The sequence below is a fragment of the Camellia sinensis genome, chromosome 15, assembly GCF_055761805.1.
Source record: "Camellia sinensis isolate YWXY chromosome 15, ASM5576180v1, whole genome shotgun sequence".
Taxonomy (NCBI): domain Eukaryota; kingdom Viridiplantae; phylum Streptophyta; class Magnoliopsida; order Ericales; family Theaceae; genus Camellia; species Camellia sinensis.
In genome coordinates, this window is record NC_138975.1 from 91,633,384 (window position 1) to 91,650,601 (window position 17,218).

Here is a 17,218-nt window from a genome sequence, read left to right on the forward strand (position 1 = left end):
TGGTCAAACAGATCGTCTATACGAGGCATAGGGTACTTATTCTTAACCGTAGTCCGATTCAATTTTCGGTAATCTATACACAGTCTCAAAGCACCACCTTTCTTTTTAACAAAGAGGGCTGGTGCTCCCCACGGCGAAACACTAGGACGTATAAAACCCTTGTCTAGCAACTCCTGGAGCTGAATCTTCAACTCAACTAACTCGGCTGGGGCAAAACGATAAGGTGCCATAGAAATCGGCGCCGTGCCGGGCACCAGGTCAATAGAGAACTCAATCTCTCGATGCGGTGGCAAACCAACAAGATCCTCAGGAAAGACGTTCGAGTACTCACAAACCACCCTTGGCAACACAATCTGAGTCTCAACATCCTCACTAATCGAAAGGTTAGCAAGTAGACCACTAAGCTCACTCCGTCCTCGCGGAACATACCCCGGTGGCAACACACCACCAACCCGGTCCCCTAGAAAATGAAAATACTCTCCGCTCACGGTACAACAAGTGACCCTCTGGCGGTAGCAATCAATAACTGCCCGGTATGACGATAACCAGTCCATACCCAAAATAACATCGAAACCCCTCATAGGCATGACTACAAAGGAAAATGGGATTCTATGATAATCAACCTCTATATCACAACCCCTAACACCCTGTTTCAAAATCAATTCACCCCCAAGAGGTGACACTACACAAATAGGAGATGCTAGCTGTGCTAACTCCAACTCCAAAACAGATGCAAATGCAGCAGACACAAAGGAATGAGATGCACCCGTATCAATCAAAACATTAGCAACCGAGTTGCAAAACAAGAAGGTACCTCTCACAACTGATGGTGCTAGCACAAGATCCTGCGCGGTAACAGCATACACGCGCCCAGACGACCTCTGATCAACTTGCTCAACCCTAGGAGCATAAGATTGTTGCACTGACTGAGACGATGAAGCCCCTTGATTGGCCCTCGAGGCCTGACCCGACTGAGCTGGCTGCTGACCCTGAATCGGCCTCAAACCAGATGCACCAGATGTGCCACCCAACTGCGGGCAATACCTCTTCATATGCCCTGGCTGACCACACTGATAACACGAGAGTGGCTGACCTCTACCCTGACTCTGACTCTGAGATCGAGCCGAAGAAGATGCTGCTCTCTGAACTCCTCCCCTCTGAGGACAAACTGGAGACTTGTGGCCCAGCTGGCCACACTTGAAACAAGTAATGTCTCCCTGACTGCCTTTCCCCGAACTAGCACTCGGTATAGGAAAAGTCGATCTAGAAAAGCTACCCTGAGACTGCTGGGGATTAAAACCCTTCTGTCTCCTACCATCATTCTGACCATCCTGACTCCTCTTGGAGCCCTTCTGTCCTTCCTTCTCCTCCTGCATCATGATTTCCATGTGGGCTGCAGCATCAACCATACGCCCATAATCCCGAATTATAGTTCCCCCAACTCTCAGCTTGAGGCCACGCCTCAACTTCTTCTCAAATTCAATGCAACGGCGCTCCTCAGACGCCACCAACTCAGGTGCAAACCTGGACAAACTAGTAAATGCAGCCTCAAACTCGGCCACTGAAGAACTCGCCTGCTTAAGCTGACAAAACTGGTCTCGCAGCTTCTCCCTGACTGCCGGAGATAAAAACTTCTCCTGGAAAGCATTCACAAAAGCCTCCCACGTACCTCCTATACGCCCCTTAGTAAACTTCCACCACTGACCCGCATCCCCCTTCAACTGGAAAGATGCCAAGGTCACTTTCAACCCCTCGTCTTCGATGCCAAGCATCTCAAACGTCTTCGTTGTCTGTTCGAGCCATTCATCTGCCTTAAGCGGCTCTTTAGGATCACCCACAAATTCATCCGGATTAGACCGGAAGAACTCCCTCTTCAGAAAGGAAGGTCATGCATCTGCAATAACAGCCTGAGCTTGATTCTCAGCTCTGAGAATGCCTACTGACTCCCTGAATGCCCCTGCTATCTCTCGGGCTAGAGCGCCCATAGCCTGCTGGCCTACTGGCTCGGCCACATTGGCCTGGCCAATTCCCTCTTGAACTACCGGAATCTCTTCTGGCACAGGCACCTCCTGCCTACCCGGCCTACCACGCCTACCGCGTCCTCGTCCTCGTCCTGACATCCTAATAAAGGAAACAAAGACAGTAGCACATTAATAAATGTGCCGAAGCTAAACACTCGCGTCCTAATGCAATGGACAATAATAATTCATTCCACGTAAGCACATATTCACATAAGCACCTACGAATTTCATTCCCGGATAATGATAGTCCCAATGCGTTACTATAGTTTCGGTTGGAAGCAGCAGTGATCAAGTGCCTTTCCAACAAGACTACTAGAAACTCAAGGGTCCAATCAACATCCTAGAAACTACATTCCACACCCACATAATCACATAAACATGTTATCACATAAGCATATAACATTACACTAAGTCTCTATGAAACGAGACGAACCCAATGTGATACTAATCACTTCCCACGTACCCAAAGTATTCAAACCCGGTACGCTCTGATACCAAGTTGTAACGCCCTCAAAATTAACCCATAATATATCATTGACATGCATTATTTAAAGAAGACAATTTATTAATTCACTCATCAGAGTATTACTAAATAAAGCATTACATGTAACATCGAATAAAATGCCCAACAGGCTTACATCTTTCCAAGCCAACACTTGGATTCAAAAATATGAGTTCTAATCTCAACACAAGAAAAGCCCTGGGCTTGAATGTTTACATGTACTAATAAATAAAGACAATGAACTAAAGATAGTCTTCGAAATGCAAGTCCCTTCCAAGCTAAGTCCTTGGAGGTAGCTTATCACCTGAACCTGAAAATGATGTTCCCATATAGGGTGAGCCACAGCCCAGTAGAAAAATACTAAACCACATATAAGCAATGAATAAAGCAATAGCATTCAACAGATGGTTAATCAAGATAATCAATTACTTCATTTTACAGTCTCATGACACTATTGTCTAACACATGTTTACTTTCCAATTTTATCAACATGGCTCAGAACCTGGCCAAACTTACAACAGTGAATTATATATATCAATTTCACATTCTCCCAATATCAATAACAAATGAGACTCAAGCTCAATTCAAAACACTTCATACTTCCAGATTGATACACATTTTGGTGCTGTATCAATAAAACACTTCTATATAAATAAGCACACATAAAAGTGATGCTAATGGAGTCCATCCCCTATCTCCTCCCAAACAAAATCCGGTTTAGAGGTCCATCCCCTATCTTCCCCTAATCCGTGGAGTATATCCCCTATCTCCTCCCACACAAAACAATGTATGCATATGCAATGCTCAATCAATACACGTATATTCTGTATCAATGCAATAGTCAAAATTAATGACTTAACCAATGTGATTAGTTTCAGTTATTCCTAATCCACATGCAATGTCTACAACAATCACGACTATCCTCCACCGATAGCCCAAAACAGTTATTTCTAAACTGAAAATAACCATGTCAACAATTCAAAAGACAAATAATTCTAATGATCCAACTACGCCATTTAATCAATGATTTCCCCAATTTCATGAATTAACTATACAATTTAATTTATTAATAAAACTAGGGTTTTTCCCAAAATTTACCAACGTAACCCCAACATGTTAAAATCCCAAAACTTAGAACAAAACCTATAAAATGGAGTAGGAAATCCCTACCTTGAAGAAAATAACTCAAATGGTGAAGACAGAGATGAGTGCCCAAATACCAATGTGCTCCAAATCGCCAAATGCTCAGATTAAATGAAAGCCCTCGACTCCCTCTATATATTTAATAAAGCAACTAGGGTAGAAACACCCTCTAAATAGATCAAATCTAAAAAAAAAGGTGAGTAGGGAGAAGGAGAAGTCGGACCTAGGGTTTGGAATCAAAAGAAGATGTAAAAGACTGATCAAAACCCGCTGCTGTGTATATAAACTGGACAGGCTCGCTCGAGCGAAGACTTGGTCGCTCGAGCGACCAGACACAAGAAACTACGCTCGAGCCAAGGAAGCCTTGCTCGAGCCAGCAACCCAAACGCTCGCTCGAGCGAAAGAAAACTCGATCGAGCGAAGAACTCAAACCCTCAGGTCTGAACCTAGACACACGCTCGAGCGAAGGAACTATAGCTCGAGCGAAGGATGAACTAACTCGCTCGAGCGAAGAAAAGCTCGCTCGAGCCAAGAATGCAAAGCTACAGGTCCATACAGGATGCCAACTCTCGCTCGAGCGACCAAACCCCAGCTCGAGCGAAGAACAAAAACGACATCTCGCTCGAGCGACCAACACCTCGCTCGAGCGAAACACCAAAAACCTGGACAGCAACACTTGGTTTCTAAACCCAACCAACCTGAAACAAACCTGCCCAACACATCCTATAATTCCAAAAGAGAAAATAAAGGACAACAACAACAATTATACAATGACAGAATCTACGGAACCTAAGTCCGGATACAATAATCAAATGGGAAAAGACCGGGGTCGCTATATTCATCTACCTCCAAATTGACCCAATCAAGCACACAAGAAGGATCAGGCTCATACTTCCTAAGCATAGACACATGAAACACATTGTGAACCCCCGATAGTTGTGTCGGTAAGGCCAACTGATACCCCACTTCCCCAATTCTCTCTAATATCTCGAAATACCCAATAAACCTCGGAGACAACTTATCACACTTACCGAATCTCATCAAACCCCGTCTAGTTAGATCTTAAGGAATACAAGGTCACCCACTTTGAAAGACAAAGGTCGTCTCCTCTTATCGACAAAACTTTTCTGTCGGCTTTGGGTCGTAGCTAACCACTTCCGAATGAGAGCAACTTTCTCGGTTGTCTCCCTAACTATCTTCAAACCCAACGGTGCATCGCCCACCTCAGCCCAACAAACTGGTGATCTATAAGATCGGCCATACAAGGCCTCAAACAGCGCCATCTCGATGTTAGCTTGGTAACTATTATTATAGGCAAACTCAATCAACGGTAAGTGTCTCTCCTAAAACCTTTTGAAATTGACAACGCAAGCTCTAAGCATGTCCCCCAAAATCTGGATGGTACGCTCCGACTGTCCGTTGATTTAAGGGTGGTAAGAGGTGCTAAAGGTCAACTTAGTTCCCAATGCCTCTTGAAGGCTTTGCCACAACCGGGCAGTAAAATGAGGATCTCTATCTGATACAATGGTTATAGGAATTCCGTGAAGTCGAACTATCTCTTTAATGTACAACTCTGCCAAGTGCTCAACTGAGTCGCTGGTATGCATTGGGATGAAATGTGTAGACTTAATCAACCTATCAGCAATCACCCAAACGGCATTGCCCCGCTGTGTTCTAGGAAGTCCAACTACAAAATCCATGGTAACATGCTTCCATATCCACTCGGCTATCGGTAAGGGTTGTAACAAACCCGCTGGTTTTTGGTGTTCAGCCTTCACTTGTTGGTAGGTAAGGCACTTCGACACAAAGGAAACGATATCCCACTTCATAGCCCTCCACCAAAACTAACGGCTAAGATCACGATACATTTTGGTGCCTCCCAGATGTATCGCAAAGCGTGAGTGATGGAACTCCTGAAGCATTTCCTCTCTACAAGATTCTGGTACAAACAAACGGTCTAGGAATCGTACACTCAGATCCAAGTGGATGTTCAAACCCTTCTCTTCCTTCTCGTTGGAGATTTTATCACGAATTGACTCTACTTCACAGTCTCCTTGTTGTGCCTCTATAACTTTACTAATCATGGTAAGTTGAGCACTCAAAGTAAACAAAGTTGCACCCTCATCGGACTCACCCAAGTGCAATTCAAACTTGTCGATGTCACCCAACATAACCCTTTCTCGAATGGCCACACTCGCCAAACGACTTACGGATTTCCGACTTAAGGCGTCGGCCACTACATTGGCCTTTCCTGGATGATAGCGTAACTCGAAATCATAGTCCTCCAAAAATTTCATCCACCTTCGTTGGCGTAGATTCAAGTCTTTTTGGGAAAACAAATACTTTAGACTCTAATAATCGGAGAAAACCTCAAACTTCTCGCCATATAAATAATGCCTCCAAATTTTTAAGGCAAACACTATTGCTGCTAACTCCAAGTCGTGGGTGGGGTAATTCTTCCTATGAGTTTTCAATTGCCGTGAACCATAAGCTACAACCTTTCCCCATTGCATCAAGACACAACCAAGCCCATCCCGAGATGCATCACAATAAACGGTGCAACCCAAACCTCTTTTCGGAATTATCAACACTGGTGCGGTAGTCAGTCTAGTCTTAAGCTCTTGGAATGACTTTTCACAAGCCTCACTCCACACAAACTTAACCCCTTTTCTAGTCAATTTAGTCAAAGGCGCGGCTAGTCTAGAAAAGTCCCTTACAAAACGCCGATAATACCCTGCCAATCTCAAGAAACTCCAGATCTCAAAAATATTTTTGGGTTATTCCCAATCCTACACGGCTTCTATCTTCGAAGAATCTACAGTTACCTCCTCTCTTGACACTACATGACCCAAAAACTTCACCTCGATGAGCCAAAACTCGCATTTCTCAAATTTGGCATAAAACTGGTACTCCCTAAGCAAGTCAAGCACTACCTCAAGTGAGCCTCGTGTTCTTCCTTGGAGGTTGAATAAATTAAGATGTCATCCACAAAAAGGATCACAAAATGATCCAAGTATTCTCTAAAAATTTGGTTCATTAAATCCATAAAGGAAGCCTGTGCATTAGTCAACCCAAAAGCATCACAAGGAATTCATAGTGGCCATAACACGTACGAAAGGCCGTTTTCTGGATGTCCTCCTCCTGGACTCTCAACTGGTGGTATCTTGACCTCAAATATATTTTCGAAAAGCAACAAGACCCTCTAAGTTGGTCAAACCAGTCATTTATTCTAGGTAAAGGATACTTGTTCTTGACGGTAACCTGATTCAACTTACGGTAATCAATATAGAACCGCAATGACCCATTATTCTTCTTCGCAAAGAGAGCCGGTGCTTCCCAAGACAATGTGCTAGGGCGAATGAAACCCTTGTCTAAAAGCTCTTGGAGTTGAATCTTCAACTCATGCAACTCCGCGAGTGTAAATCTATACGGCGCCATGGAAATTGGTGCCATTCCAGGCACTAAGTCAATGGTGAACTCATTCTCCCGGTGGGGTGGCAAACTAGTAAGATCCTCGGCAAATATGTTCGGGTATTCACAAACTACTATTGGCAGCTCAACATGAGTCCCGTCACTCTCTCTCTCTCTCTCTATCCAAGAGAGTAGCAAGAAGCCCGCTAAGCTTGTTTATACTACGAGGGTCAAAAACTAGCGACAAGACCCTGTCGACCTGGTCTCCTAGAAAGTAAAAACAATCACCACTCAAGGTGCACACTGTAACTCTCTGACAAAAACAATCGATCACTACTTGGTACGAAGACAACCAATCCATGCCTAAAATGACATCAAAACTCAATATATCTAGCAACACAAAAGTAAACGGGAGCTGACTCCCGGCAACTTCTATCTCACAACCACGACACCCCCGGTCTAAATCAATTGTACCCCCAATCGGTGACTCTACTCTGAGCAGAGACGCTAACTGTGCCACCTCTAACCCTAATGCAGATGCGAATGCAGTAGATATGAATAAATGAGACGCACCCGTATCTATCAATACATTAGCCAAAGAATTATAGACAACAAAAATACCTCTCACAACTGAGGATCCCGGCAACTGCTTTAGCGCAGTAACAGCATACACGCGCCCCAGTGGCCTCTGATTAACCTACTCATCTCTCGGAGTATAGGCCTGTTGTACTGACTGAGCTGAAACGGCTCTCTGATTAGCTTGCGGAGTTTGAACTGAGTGAGCCTGCTGGTGGCTCTAAGTCTGCCTTGACCTTGATGCGCCAAATGCGCCTCCCAACTGCGGGCATGCTCTCTTCATGTGCCCTGACTGACCGCACTGATAGCAAGTAGACCCCGGCCCCATACTCTGAGATTGACTCTAAGATCGGTTAGGTGGTGGTGGTGGCAACATTTGTTCTCCTCCTCCCTTTTGTGGACATACAAAGGCATTGTGACCCAGTTGACCACGCTTAAAACAAGAAAAACCACTCGGTGCACTTTTTCCCAGGCCCGTACTAGGCAAAAGGAAGGTGGATCTGGACTGCTGCGGTTGAGACTGTGATGAAAAGGTACTCCTGAGACCCTTGACCCCTCGACCTTGAACCCCGGATTCTCTCCTCCACGGTAATCTCTACGTGTGCTGCCGCCTCCACCAGACGGTCATAGTTCCGAATCATGCTCCCAGCAACCTTGAACAAGATCTTAGTTCTCAACTTCTTCTCGAACTCAATGCAATGGCACTCTTCCGTTGCCACCAACTCCGGTGCATACCGGGACAAACTAGAGAAGGCCGCCTCAAACTCGGCCACAGACATATTGAGTTGCTTGAGGTCCTGAAATTCTTGCCTCAACCTCTCCCTAGCAGTGGGAGGTAGGTATTTGTCTTGGAAGGCCACCACAAATACTTCTTATGTTGGTTTTATTCGACCATTGGCGTATTTCCACCAGTGGCCCGCATGCTCGGGGCCACCATGGAACTCATCCGGCTTAGCCCGAAAAAATTCCCTAGTGAGAAAGCTCACCCTCGTCTCTAAGGCATTCTCTCTAGCTTGGTTCTCTGCCCTTAGTATATTCATCAACTCCCTCAAGGCCCCCGTCATTTCTCAGGCTAAGGCCCCCACTGCGGCTTGACCCGCTTGCCTCGAAATTTTTGCTTGGCCCACCTGCTCGGCCACATTAGCTTGGCCCAACCCCTCCGCTTGCACCAAAACCTCATGGACCGGTACTTCATGCACACTCCGGCGAACCCTACCACACCATCCACCTCTACCACCATGGGCTTGACCCCTTCCTGACATCCTAATTAAGGAACAAGGTAAACAATTTAGCACATAAATCTCAAATGTGCTCGCAACTTCTCTCACACGTTTGACCACCACAATTCTATACATTTTCTTCCATACAAACAATTCAATCCCACTCCACATAAGCACTTAGTCACATAAGCACATATGGATTATCCTTTTATGATGAAATTTGTGCCACGAAAAACCAAGAATTCTTAGTAGAATGAGTATTGATCAAGTACCTTTTTAATAAGACCTCAAAGAATTTAATAGGTGCAAACAACATCCCAAAAGTCCAATCCCATATCCAAATAGTAACATAAACATGTTATCACATAATTCACAAAATACAGGACACCTCCTAATCATGCACAATGAACCCACTGTGGTATAACAACCACTCCCTGCGAGTCCCAAGTTTCAAACCCGGTAGCTCTGATACCAAGTTGTAACGCCCCAAAATTTACCCAACATAATCTCGGTACATCAACTGACATTCATTAAAGAATAATAACAACTCCCCAATCATCATAACATTGATCATAGAAGTTTGTACAAAATAGTCCCACATGCGATTTATACATTCAATGATATTACATACAACAATCTATAGCATGTAGAACGTCAAATTCAAAAGTAAATAAAATGCCCTCAAGAACTTACAAATTCCAAGGCTTCAGCCCGATTACACAAAAATGGTGTCTCGAAACCCACACAAATATGGCCCTTGGCTTTACAAAAATATGATCGCAACAAAATAGAGCCTCGTGCTCTTGATACACACATCCACACCCTAATTTGGTGGATTCACCTCATCTTTTCTTGTACCAAAATCCCATAGGGGTGAGCATAAAGTCCAGTAGAGAATTCTCAACAAAGTATAAACATTTATGCAAGATTCCCAATGTGGAATGCATTGTCATGCTATGCCATTTAAAACAAGATTACATTTTTCATCTTATGCAAACCACCATGCTCAATGATAATTTGAAGTCTCAACAATAAGTAAATTTACAATTTAATTCAATGGGGTAGTAAATATGACTCAGGTAATCTCTAGGTTGTTGTCTGCAAGTAGGCTCAACTAGCACTACCAAAACTCTATTTTGTCGGTTGCTAACCGAAAAGGAAGTGGTACCTCCTCCGCGCGTGTTTTTCGGTCTTTCACCCCGGACACTCAGGTTAACTTAATCAATTTCATCTACACCTCTTACCCAGACTTACCAACGTATTTACCCCAAAACATTTCAATAAATTCATTTCATAACATTTCTTTCTCAATGTAAATGTTTTCAAATCTCAATTTGACACTTGCGACAATGCAATGTTAGAAATGCCAACACAACATATGTCAAAGCTAAATAATAACCTTGTAATAATCAACTGAATGAATATGCATTGTAATAATCGTCATCAGTACATAACATTTCTACATCATCAAATTTCTCAACGATGATTCATCATAATCAAACTTTCCACTCCTCTTTCAACATTATCTAGCATGATACCCATAATTTCGTTTAAATTCATCAACAAATGGATATTTTTCACATTTCACATTAGACCAACAATTTGTTACTTCATAACCGTATCTACAATTTCAACTACAAATTCCCATCTCCATATTTCCCACATTCCATGAAATTTATCATTTCTACAATGGAAAAAGATATTTTCCATTTCATTCTTCCATTGTGGCATAACAACAAATTGATTAATTTTATAGACACTCAACCCATTTCAAAAATCCATAAATTTGGGTCTTTAGCTAAGATTAGGTATCTCTTCACCTATTTAAAGGACACACACACACGCACAAAACATCCTTTCTCACACAATGAAGGTGAAACCCTCAAGGATTAACTTAGAAAGATTTGAAATTTAAACCCACTTTTGAAAATCCCTACATTCTTGAGCAAAAGTCAAAACTTTCATAATATCTTCAAGAAAACCTTAAAATCAACATCAACCTTGCAAAAACATGTATATATAACTCAAAGAAGTCCCTACCTCAAGTTTGGAGAAGAAAAAGAGATGAAACCCCAAAAATCGACGGTGCCAAAACCCAATCTCCACTGCACACAATGTAGCTCTTGCTTGGCTCTCCAACTTTGATGAAGGAACTTGGGTCAAAATGTGTATGGATTTGGAGAAATCAAAGATCTTGTGATGTTTTCGGTGAGAAATGTAGAGAGAAGGGAGAGAAAAGAGTTTTTTAGAGAGAGAGAGAGATATCCAAAGTGAGATACAAGCAGCCAAAAGGGAAGAAAATTAGAGATTTTCGGACTCCACCTACCACCGCACGTGCGGCCTTCACCCCCGCACGTGCGGTGCCTTTCCTGCTCCTTCTTCCGTACCTTCCTCTTCACGTGCCTTTTATGCAGAATGCAACCCAGAAATTTCCATTGTTCCCCGTACGTGCGGCCTCACCTCCCACACGTACGGCACCTCTCCGCACATGCGGCCCTTGCTCTCCAACCCAGAAAATTTCCAACTCAACTCTAGACACTTCGGATCTAACCTCACACTCTCCGGAACAAGTGAAAATCAACACCGGAATAAACAAGAGCAAGAATTTTGAGAAAAACTTCCGGACACAACAAACCCAAACAATTAACAAGGCTCCAAGTAAGACCCGACACTCTAATAAGGGCAAACCCAATGTAAACAAGGAGGGAAGAGACGCACAACGTAATTGGTCATCACAACGACAGCCCTTTCTCTTTTAACGGCTTTTTTCAACTATCAGTGTTCAACATTTTTTTAACTATACGGTCTACCATGAGTTATGAAAAAATATTCTATTTTAAACTTAAAGGACCGATTCCATCCCTATATTTGATCAAGTTGATAAAAAAAAGTCTTACATTCTTGCATCCAATATTTTATAAGGGAGTACACCAATCTTATTCAAGTCATGGTCTTTCTTTTCTTTACTCAACTATCAATGTTTAATATTTTTTAGGTGTAACGCACTTATAGGCCGAAGGGTCGATATTTTTTTGGGTGTAACCAACTTATAAGTCGCTCCCTTCAAGACTTGAACTGCAAAGCCGCACTCATTTGAACCCAAACTTACATAAATGCATCCGATCTCATACTCAATGCAAGTGCACATGATTCCATACTCCCAAACTTACATATATGCATCAGATCTCATACTCAATGCAAGTGCATCTGATTCCATACTCAACGTAGTAATTGACTTTGATACCACACAATAATACATACACCACGAGTAAAACTCATCCTTAGTAACTAAGAGACTTGTAACATTCCTTCTAATCACAATGTAAGAAGAAAGTCAATTTTGTATTTTTATCCAATAACATAAACACCCACAAAAATATCTAGAAAATTACTTTTATCATAGTCATTCAATACAATCCTTCTTGTTAGGTTTTTGTTATTAGCAATCCCGTTTGACAAAACTCCTTTCAGTTGTAATTTTGTTCAACAGTGAGGCTATGAGTTTTTTGATGCGAATCCAACTCGAATTGTGCCTTGCAGAGATGTTTCAAGAGTTAATTCTTTCATGTTTGCCACTTCACTGACTATGTCGGGGAAAAGCAAAATTGCAGTCGAAGTTGTTTTTCCGTACGAGCTGCCATTCCTGCGCTCGAGTGGAGATCGCGACCTTTTAGAAGTTTCACTCGCCTGCAAAAGTACTGGGAGTTGTTTTTTTCCGCTCAAGCGGCCATTCTTGCACTGGAGCGTAGACCCTGTTTAGTCCATGCGTTTTAGTCAGTCCACTCGAGCTGCAATTCCTGTGCTCGAGTGGAGATCGCAGATCTGTTTGCTATAAAAGGTGCAGTTCAGTTAGGTTTTAAGGTACGGCTTCCAGATCTTCTTCTTGGATATTACGGTTTTCTTCTGGAGCTTTTTTGTTAGTTTTTTTTATATTTGTTTGAGTTTAACTCATGGTTTGAGAAGTATACATCAAAGGATTGTTTGTTTCATTCAATACAAGAGAGAGAGTTGTTCTTTGGTGGATTCTGGGGAATTCGGGCGTGAAGCTTTGGTGGATTCCGGAGTGGCTCATCGTTGTGCATTTGACATCAACGTTGTGGATTCAACTTTGGGCAAGACAATTCCAAGGTAAAGACGAAGCTGGAATAGATACATACGGGTCGGTTCGATTTGGGAGTGGATTCGCTAGGTAATTGAGTACATTTGTGTAATTCCTTTATGTCTTCTTAGTGGATTGTTTTGTGATTTTTGTCCGTAATTTTTTTATCACAATTGGAGATGCTCTAATTGTAATTTTTCCACGTTAAAATCGTTACGTTGATTTGTCTTAATTGTTTGATTGAGATTGTTATTTGTTGCTTAAAATTGATACATAATTATAAATTAATATCTCTGAGATTTTAGATTTTTCACTTCTAATCACAATGTAAGCAGAAAGTCACTTCTGTATTTTTATCCTATAACATAAACACCCACCAAAATATCCAAAAAATTACTCTTATCATATTCAAGTGTAGCCTTACGCCCCACTTTTGAAATAATTGCCAAACCAAAAGAGTAAAAAGTTCAGGCTATAACATGGCCAAGCACTCCAAAATATTTACAACCAAACCCCAGTTAAAGCCATGGAGGAGAGAATCACAATTTGCATACAAGCTCATAATAAGATTCCAAGATGGGCATAAATGACCATTATCATTTTGTTGATGGAATGTAATCATGAGATCACCAAGTTCTTAATACATAAACCCCAAATTAATAAAAGAATTAAACAAGAAAAACAAAAGGAGAGAGCTGAGGCATGCTAGCTATAGCTCTCCTATGGTTGGACTACTTGTATTTGTTGCTGCATTTTCTTCTTCAGATTCACCTGGGAACATGATCGAACCACTTCTCCAGATAGTGGGACAATGGGGATGTTATCGTAGTTGCATATCTCGATTATGAAGCCATCCGGGTCATGGAAGAACAGTTGATCGATGTGAATCCCACCTTCCTCCACCATCTGCCTCATGCATTCGATTCCCATTTCCTTCAGCTTCTTCTCCACCATTACCATGATCTCACACTGCAATGACACAGAAAACAAACCGCGTATCGTTTAACTAATCTGACAGCCAGTTCCACATTCTGATCACTAAGTTGCTTAATCTCATATACTGTATACAACATAACTAATCAAAGAGAAATACTCCATCCCCTAATTCATCATCCCCAATTGCACCACAAACATGGAATTTAAGGATACAAAATTAGAAGGATGTAACACCATTCGGTATACCAAGATCAACAATTCTACCTCCTCTAATTTATCATCTCTAAATAACGATGTGGCATTGTTCGACCTAATAATAGGATAGATTTTATGGGTAATAAATTAGATGTCTCAACCATTTTTCATACCCAGATGTCAACCCATGGACAGCCTATACTCCTTCAAATTCTGTACAAGTTGTAATTCTCAAATCAAAATAGGAAATTGTCATGCATCAAAATTCCATTCATTCTGTTTGATTTAGTTTTTAAAAACTGCTTATAAATTTTTTGTTTTCCAAATTTTTAATCAAATTCTTATTTCAACCTGTTTTAATTAAAAAAAATTTAAAACTCCGAAAATAAACCAGAAAGTAAAAAAATCATTAAATAGGTTATTTTTTGGGTACCTATTGAATCTTGAAAGTAAAAAAATTAATTAAAATATTAAAAAAATACCAAACTAATATGAAAAATAAAAAATTTAAACATCTACTTTAATCACAAAGTCAAACAAAATGATTATTTTTAAACCTATCAGAACAGCATAATGTACACGTCTTGTTATGTTGATTCACAAGTTAAATTTAAAAATAAAAATAAAAAAACAAAAACAAAAACCAAAACAAAATTGGAAATCAAATTTTTTTCTGTGTTTTTGGCATGCAAACTAATAGAGCCAAAAAAAGTTGGAGAGAATCATCCTTGTCTTCATGTTGGGTTCCTTCTGTAACTATTCAGATACTGATTATTGTCATCATCCCAAGTTAGTTCAAGAAAGTGACAAATTACATATAAACATAATGAAAATAATAAAAACATATTACAATTGATCAGATTGAAACTTGAAAGTACCTGGAATGAAATATGATTGTCCTTGGGATTGATTTTGCTTTTCTTCGTCATATGTTCTGGGTCTTCTAATTGCAAAAGATGTAATCCATTTTATAACTGAACAACCTACATTAAAACCCAGAAACCCAAATCAATCAAATCAGCAACAAAAATATTTTCCCGAGAAAATTAAAAAGAAAGTAGGAACGCCATTATTCTAAGTGGGTGTTTTCTTACCAAGCTCCATCAAAATTAAACGAGTTGGGTCTTCTCACTGGGACGAACCCAAGAACATTCGTGTAGAAATCGATGGATTTATCGAGTGATCTACAAACAAATGAGACGTGATTCAGAGAGGTGAGCCGCAAAGGGTTTTCCAGATTTTCCTTCATTTTCTCAAGAAAGTTCAAAATTCAAGATTCTCTCAAGAAAGTTCAAAATTCAGAAAATAAAGATTGCCGGAACAGAGAAGAAGAGAGAAGCAGAGACTAAAAAACACAGAGAGAACAGAGAGACTGAGAAAAGTTGCTAAGATAGCCACAGAATTCTATGAAATTGAAAGGGAAGAGCCTGGTTTATAGACGACGTGAAAGGCCTTCGTGTCCACCACGTATGCATGCTTTCATGTACACGTGTCAGACATTTGACATGTTGCTGACTCAGATCATGAGACTTACCCCCGACTGAGTAATTGTCATGGGTGCGAATTTCATATTGGAAAATATTATGATCTTGAATAATTTAACAAACCTTTTAGATGGGCACGTGACTTATATAAATTTATATGTGTGGGTCTTATATTCATATAATTTAGTAAAAATTTGATAAATTATTTGAAATTCTTAAAATAACTCTTTCATGTTAGTTTGGGCAGTCATTAATAATAATTGTTTTTCTTTTTTTATGATGAGGGGCTTGTATTAATTTATGTGTGACTTGACTAGTCTTAACGTGCCGTGGCTCTAAAGAATCCAAAGAATTATATCATCTACAAACTAAAAAATGATAAAATAAAATAAAATAAAATAAAATGATATTGTTATATAAACAAATATAATTACGTGATCTTCTTGATTTGTATAATAATTTTTGCTTATAGTAATATTATATCTCACTAATTTAAAATTCTAAAACCAACCTCTAATAACATGATAAGATCTTATGGCATATCACTTGGATTAGTAGTCAAAATTGAGGTAAAAACATTTTTTTTGTGTGTGCTTATTTACCACTTCCATGCTTGACACGTAAGCTGTTCTTCTTCTCCGTTCACAAAATTCAATCACAACTTTCTCTTATGAGGTTGGGTTTACACATTTGGTAGGAACCATTTCATTTGAGGCGGTTATGTCCAATTTTAAGATTGAATTTTGTACATATAATTTTTTTTAATAAAAATTATTACACGTCCTCAGTTTTTTATCATTAAGAATTTTAAAAATAATTAATATAGAATTAATAAAAATAAATAATATTATATTCAAAACAAACAAAAAAAAATTGATATATATATTATAATCTATTATGAGGTGTCAATGGTGTTTCTTTATAAATTCAAATGTAAGTTAAATTTGCTTTATTAATACGATCGCGATTGGTAGCTCGAGATTTTTGGCTCGAAATTGGCTCGAAAAAGTGAGAGAGAAGGAGGAGGAGGAGGAGGAGGGAGAGGTTGGAGGAGGGGCGGAGGAGGAAGAGGCGGAGGAGGGACTAGAGGGGGCCAACATATTGGGGTGGAGGCGGAGGCGGGGGGCGAAGGGGGAGGAGGGGCGGGGGTGAGGGGTGGGGGCTGCGAGGCAGAGGCTGCGACGACGATCGGCGGATGCGGGGCTGCGACGATCGGGCAGAGGTGACGGCGGAGGGCTGCGACGGCGGGCGGAGGGTTGCGACGGATGACCTGCCTTCTCTCTCTTTCTCTCTCTCCCTCTCCTCTTCCTCTGTTTCAGACCAGCATGACGGAAAAAAAAAGTGTCGTTTTGGGCTGTCGAGCCACAAATTTCGAGCTACCAGTCATTTTCGTTATTAATAAACTACATGATAATTATTGTACAGTGCAGCTACGTAGCCCGAATTTCACTCGGCTTGAATGGTCCGAATGAGTTGGCAAGGGGTTGTCTTCTCCTTCGCCCAATCGTACACCTTCATGCAAGCACGTGTTTGATTTCCAAAAACAGAGATAAAGTGAGAATAGAGAGGAAAACAAAGACGAAGCGGGAGTAGAGAGAGAGGAGGACGAAAACGTAGCTCGTGACCTACTG

At 40.9% G+C, this 17,218-nt stretch overlaps 1 protein-coding gene and 1 pseudogene across 2 annotated transcripts; both read right to left on the reverse strand.

Moving 5' to 3' along the window:
* Nucleotides 1–5,510: 5,510 nt before the first annotated feature.
* LOC145813126 (uncharacterized) lies at nucleotides 5,511–7,119 on the reverse strand. The gene is made up of 2 exons (XM_082908398.1): nucleotides 6,942–7,119; nucleotides 5,511–5,917 (listed from the first exon to the last, which is right to left on the reverse strand). Exons 1-2 carry the CDS (start codon nucleotides 7,117–7,119, stop codon nucleotides 5,511–5,513), a joined length of 585 nt encoding a protein of 194 aa, XP_082764524.1.
* Nucleotides 7,120–13,503: 6,384 nt separating this feature from the next.
* Nucleotides 13,504–15,488, reverse strand: LOC114316512 (glyoxylase I 4-like; annotated as a pseudogene). The gene is made up of 3 exons (XR_014356142.1): nucleotides 15,198–15,488; nucleotides 14,982–15,086; nucleotides 13,504–13,941 (listed from the first exon to the last, which is right to left on the reverse strand). The product of XR_014356142.1 is annotated as a glyoxylase I 4-like (transcript).
* Nucleotides 15,489–17,218: the final 1,730 nt, after the last annotated feature.

Excerpts from the sequence above, each read along its gene's own strand:
- LOC145813126 (XM_082908398.1), bottom strand. The coding sequence starts at position 7,119 with ATGGCACCAATTTCCATGGCGCCGTATAGATTTACACTCGCGGAGTTG. Across the intron at positions 5,918-6,941 it reads GCGGTTCTATATTGATTACC|GAAAGGCCAATGTAGTGGCC; the intron begins GTAAGTTGAATC and ends GCTATCATCCAG.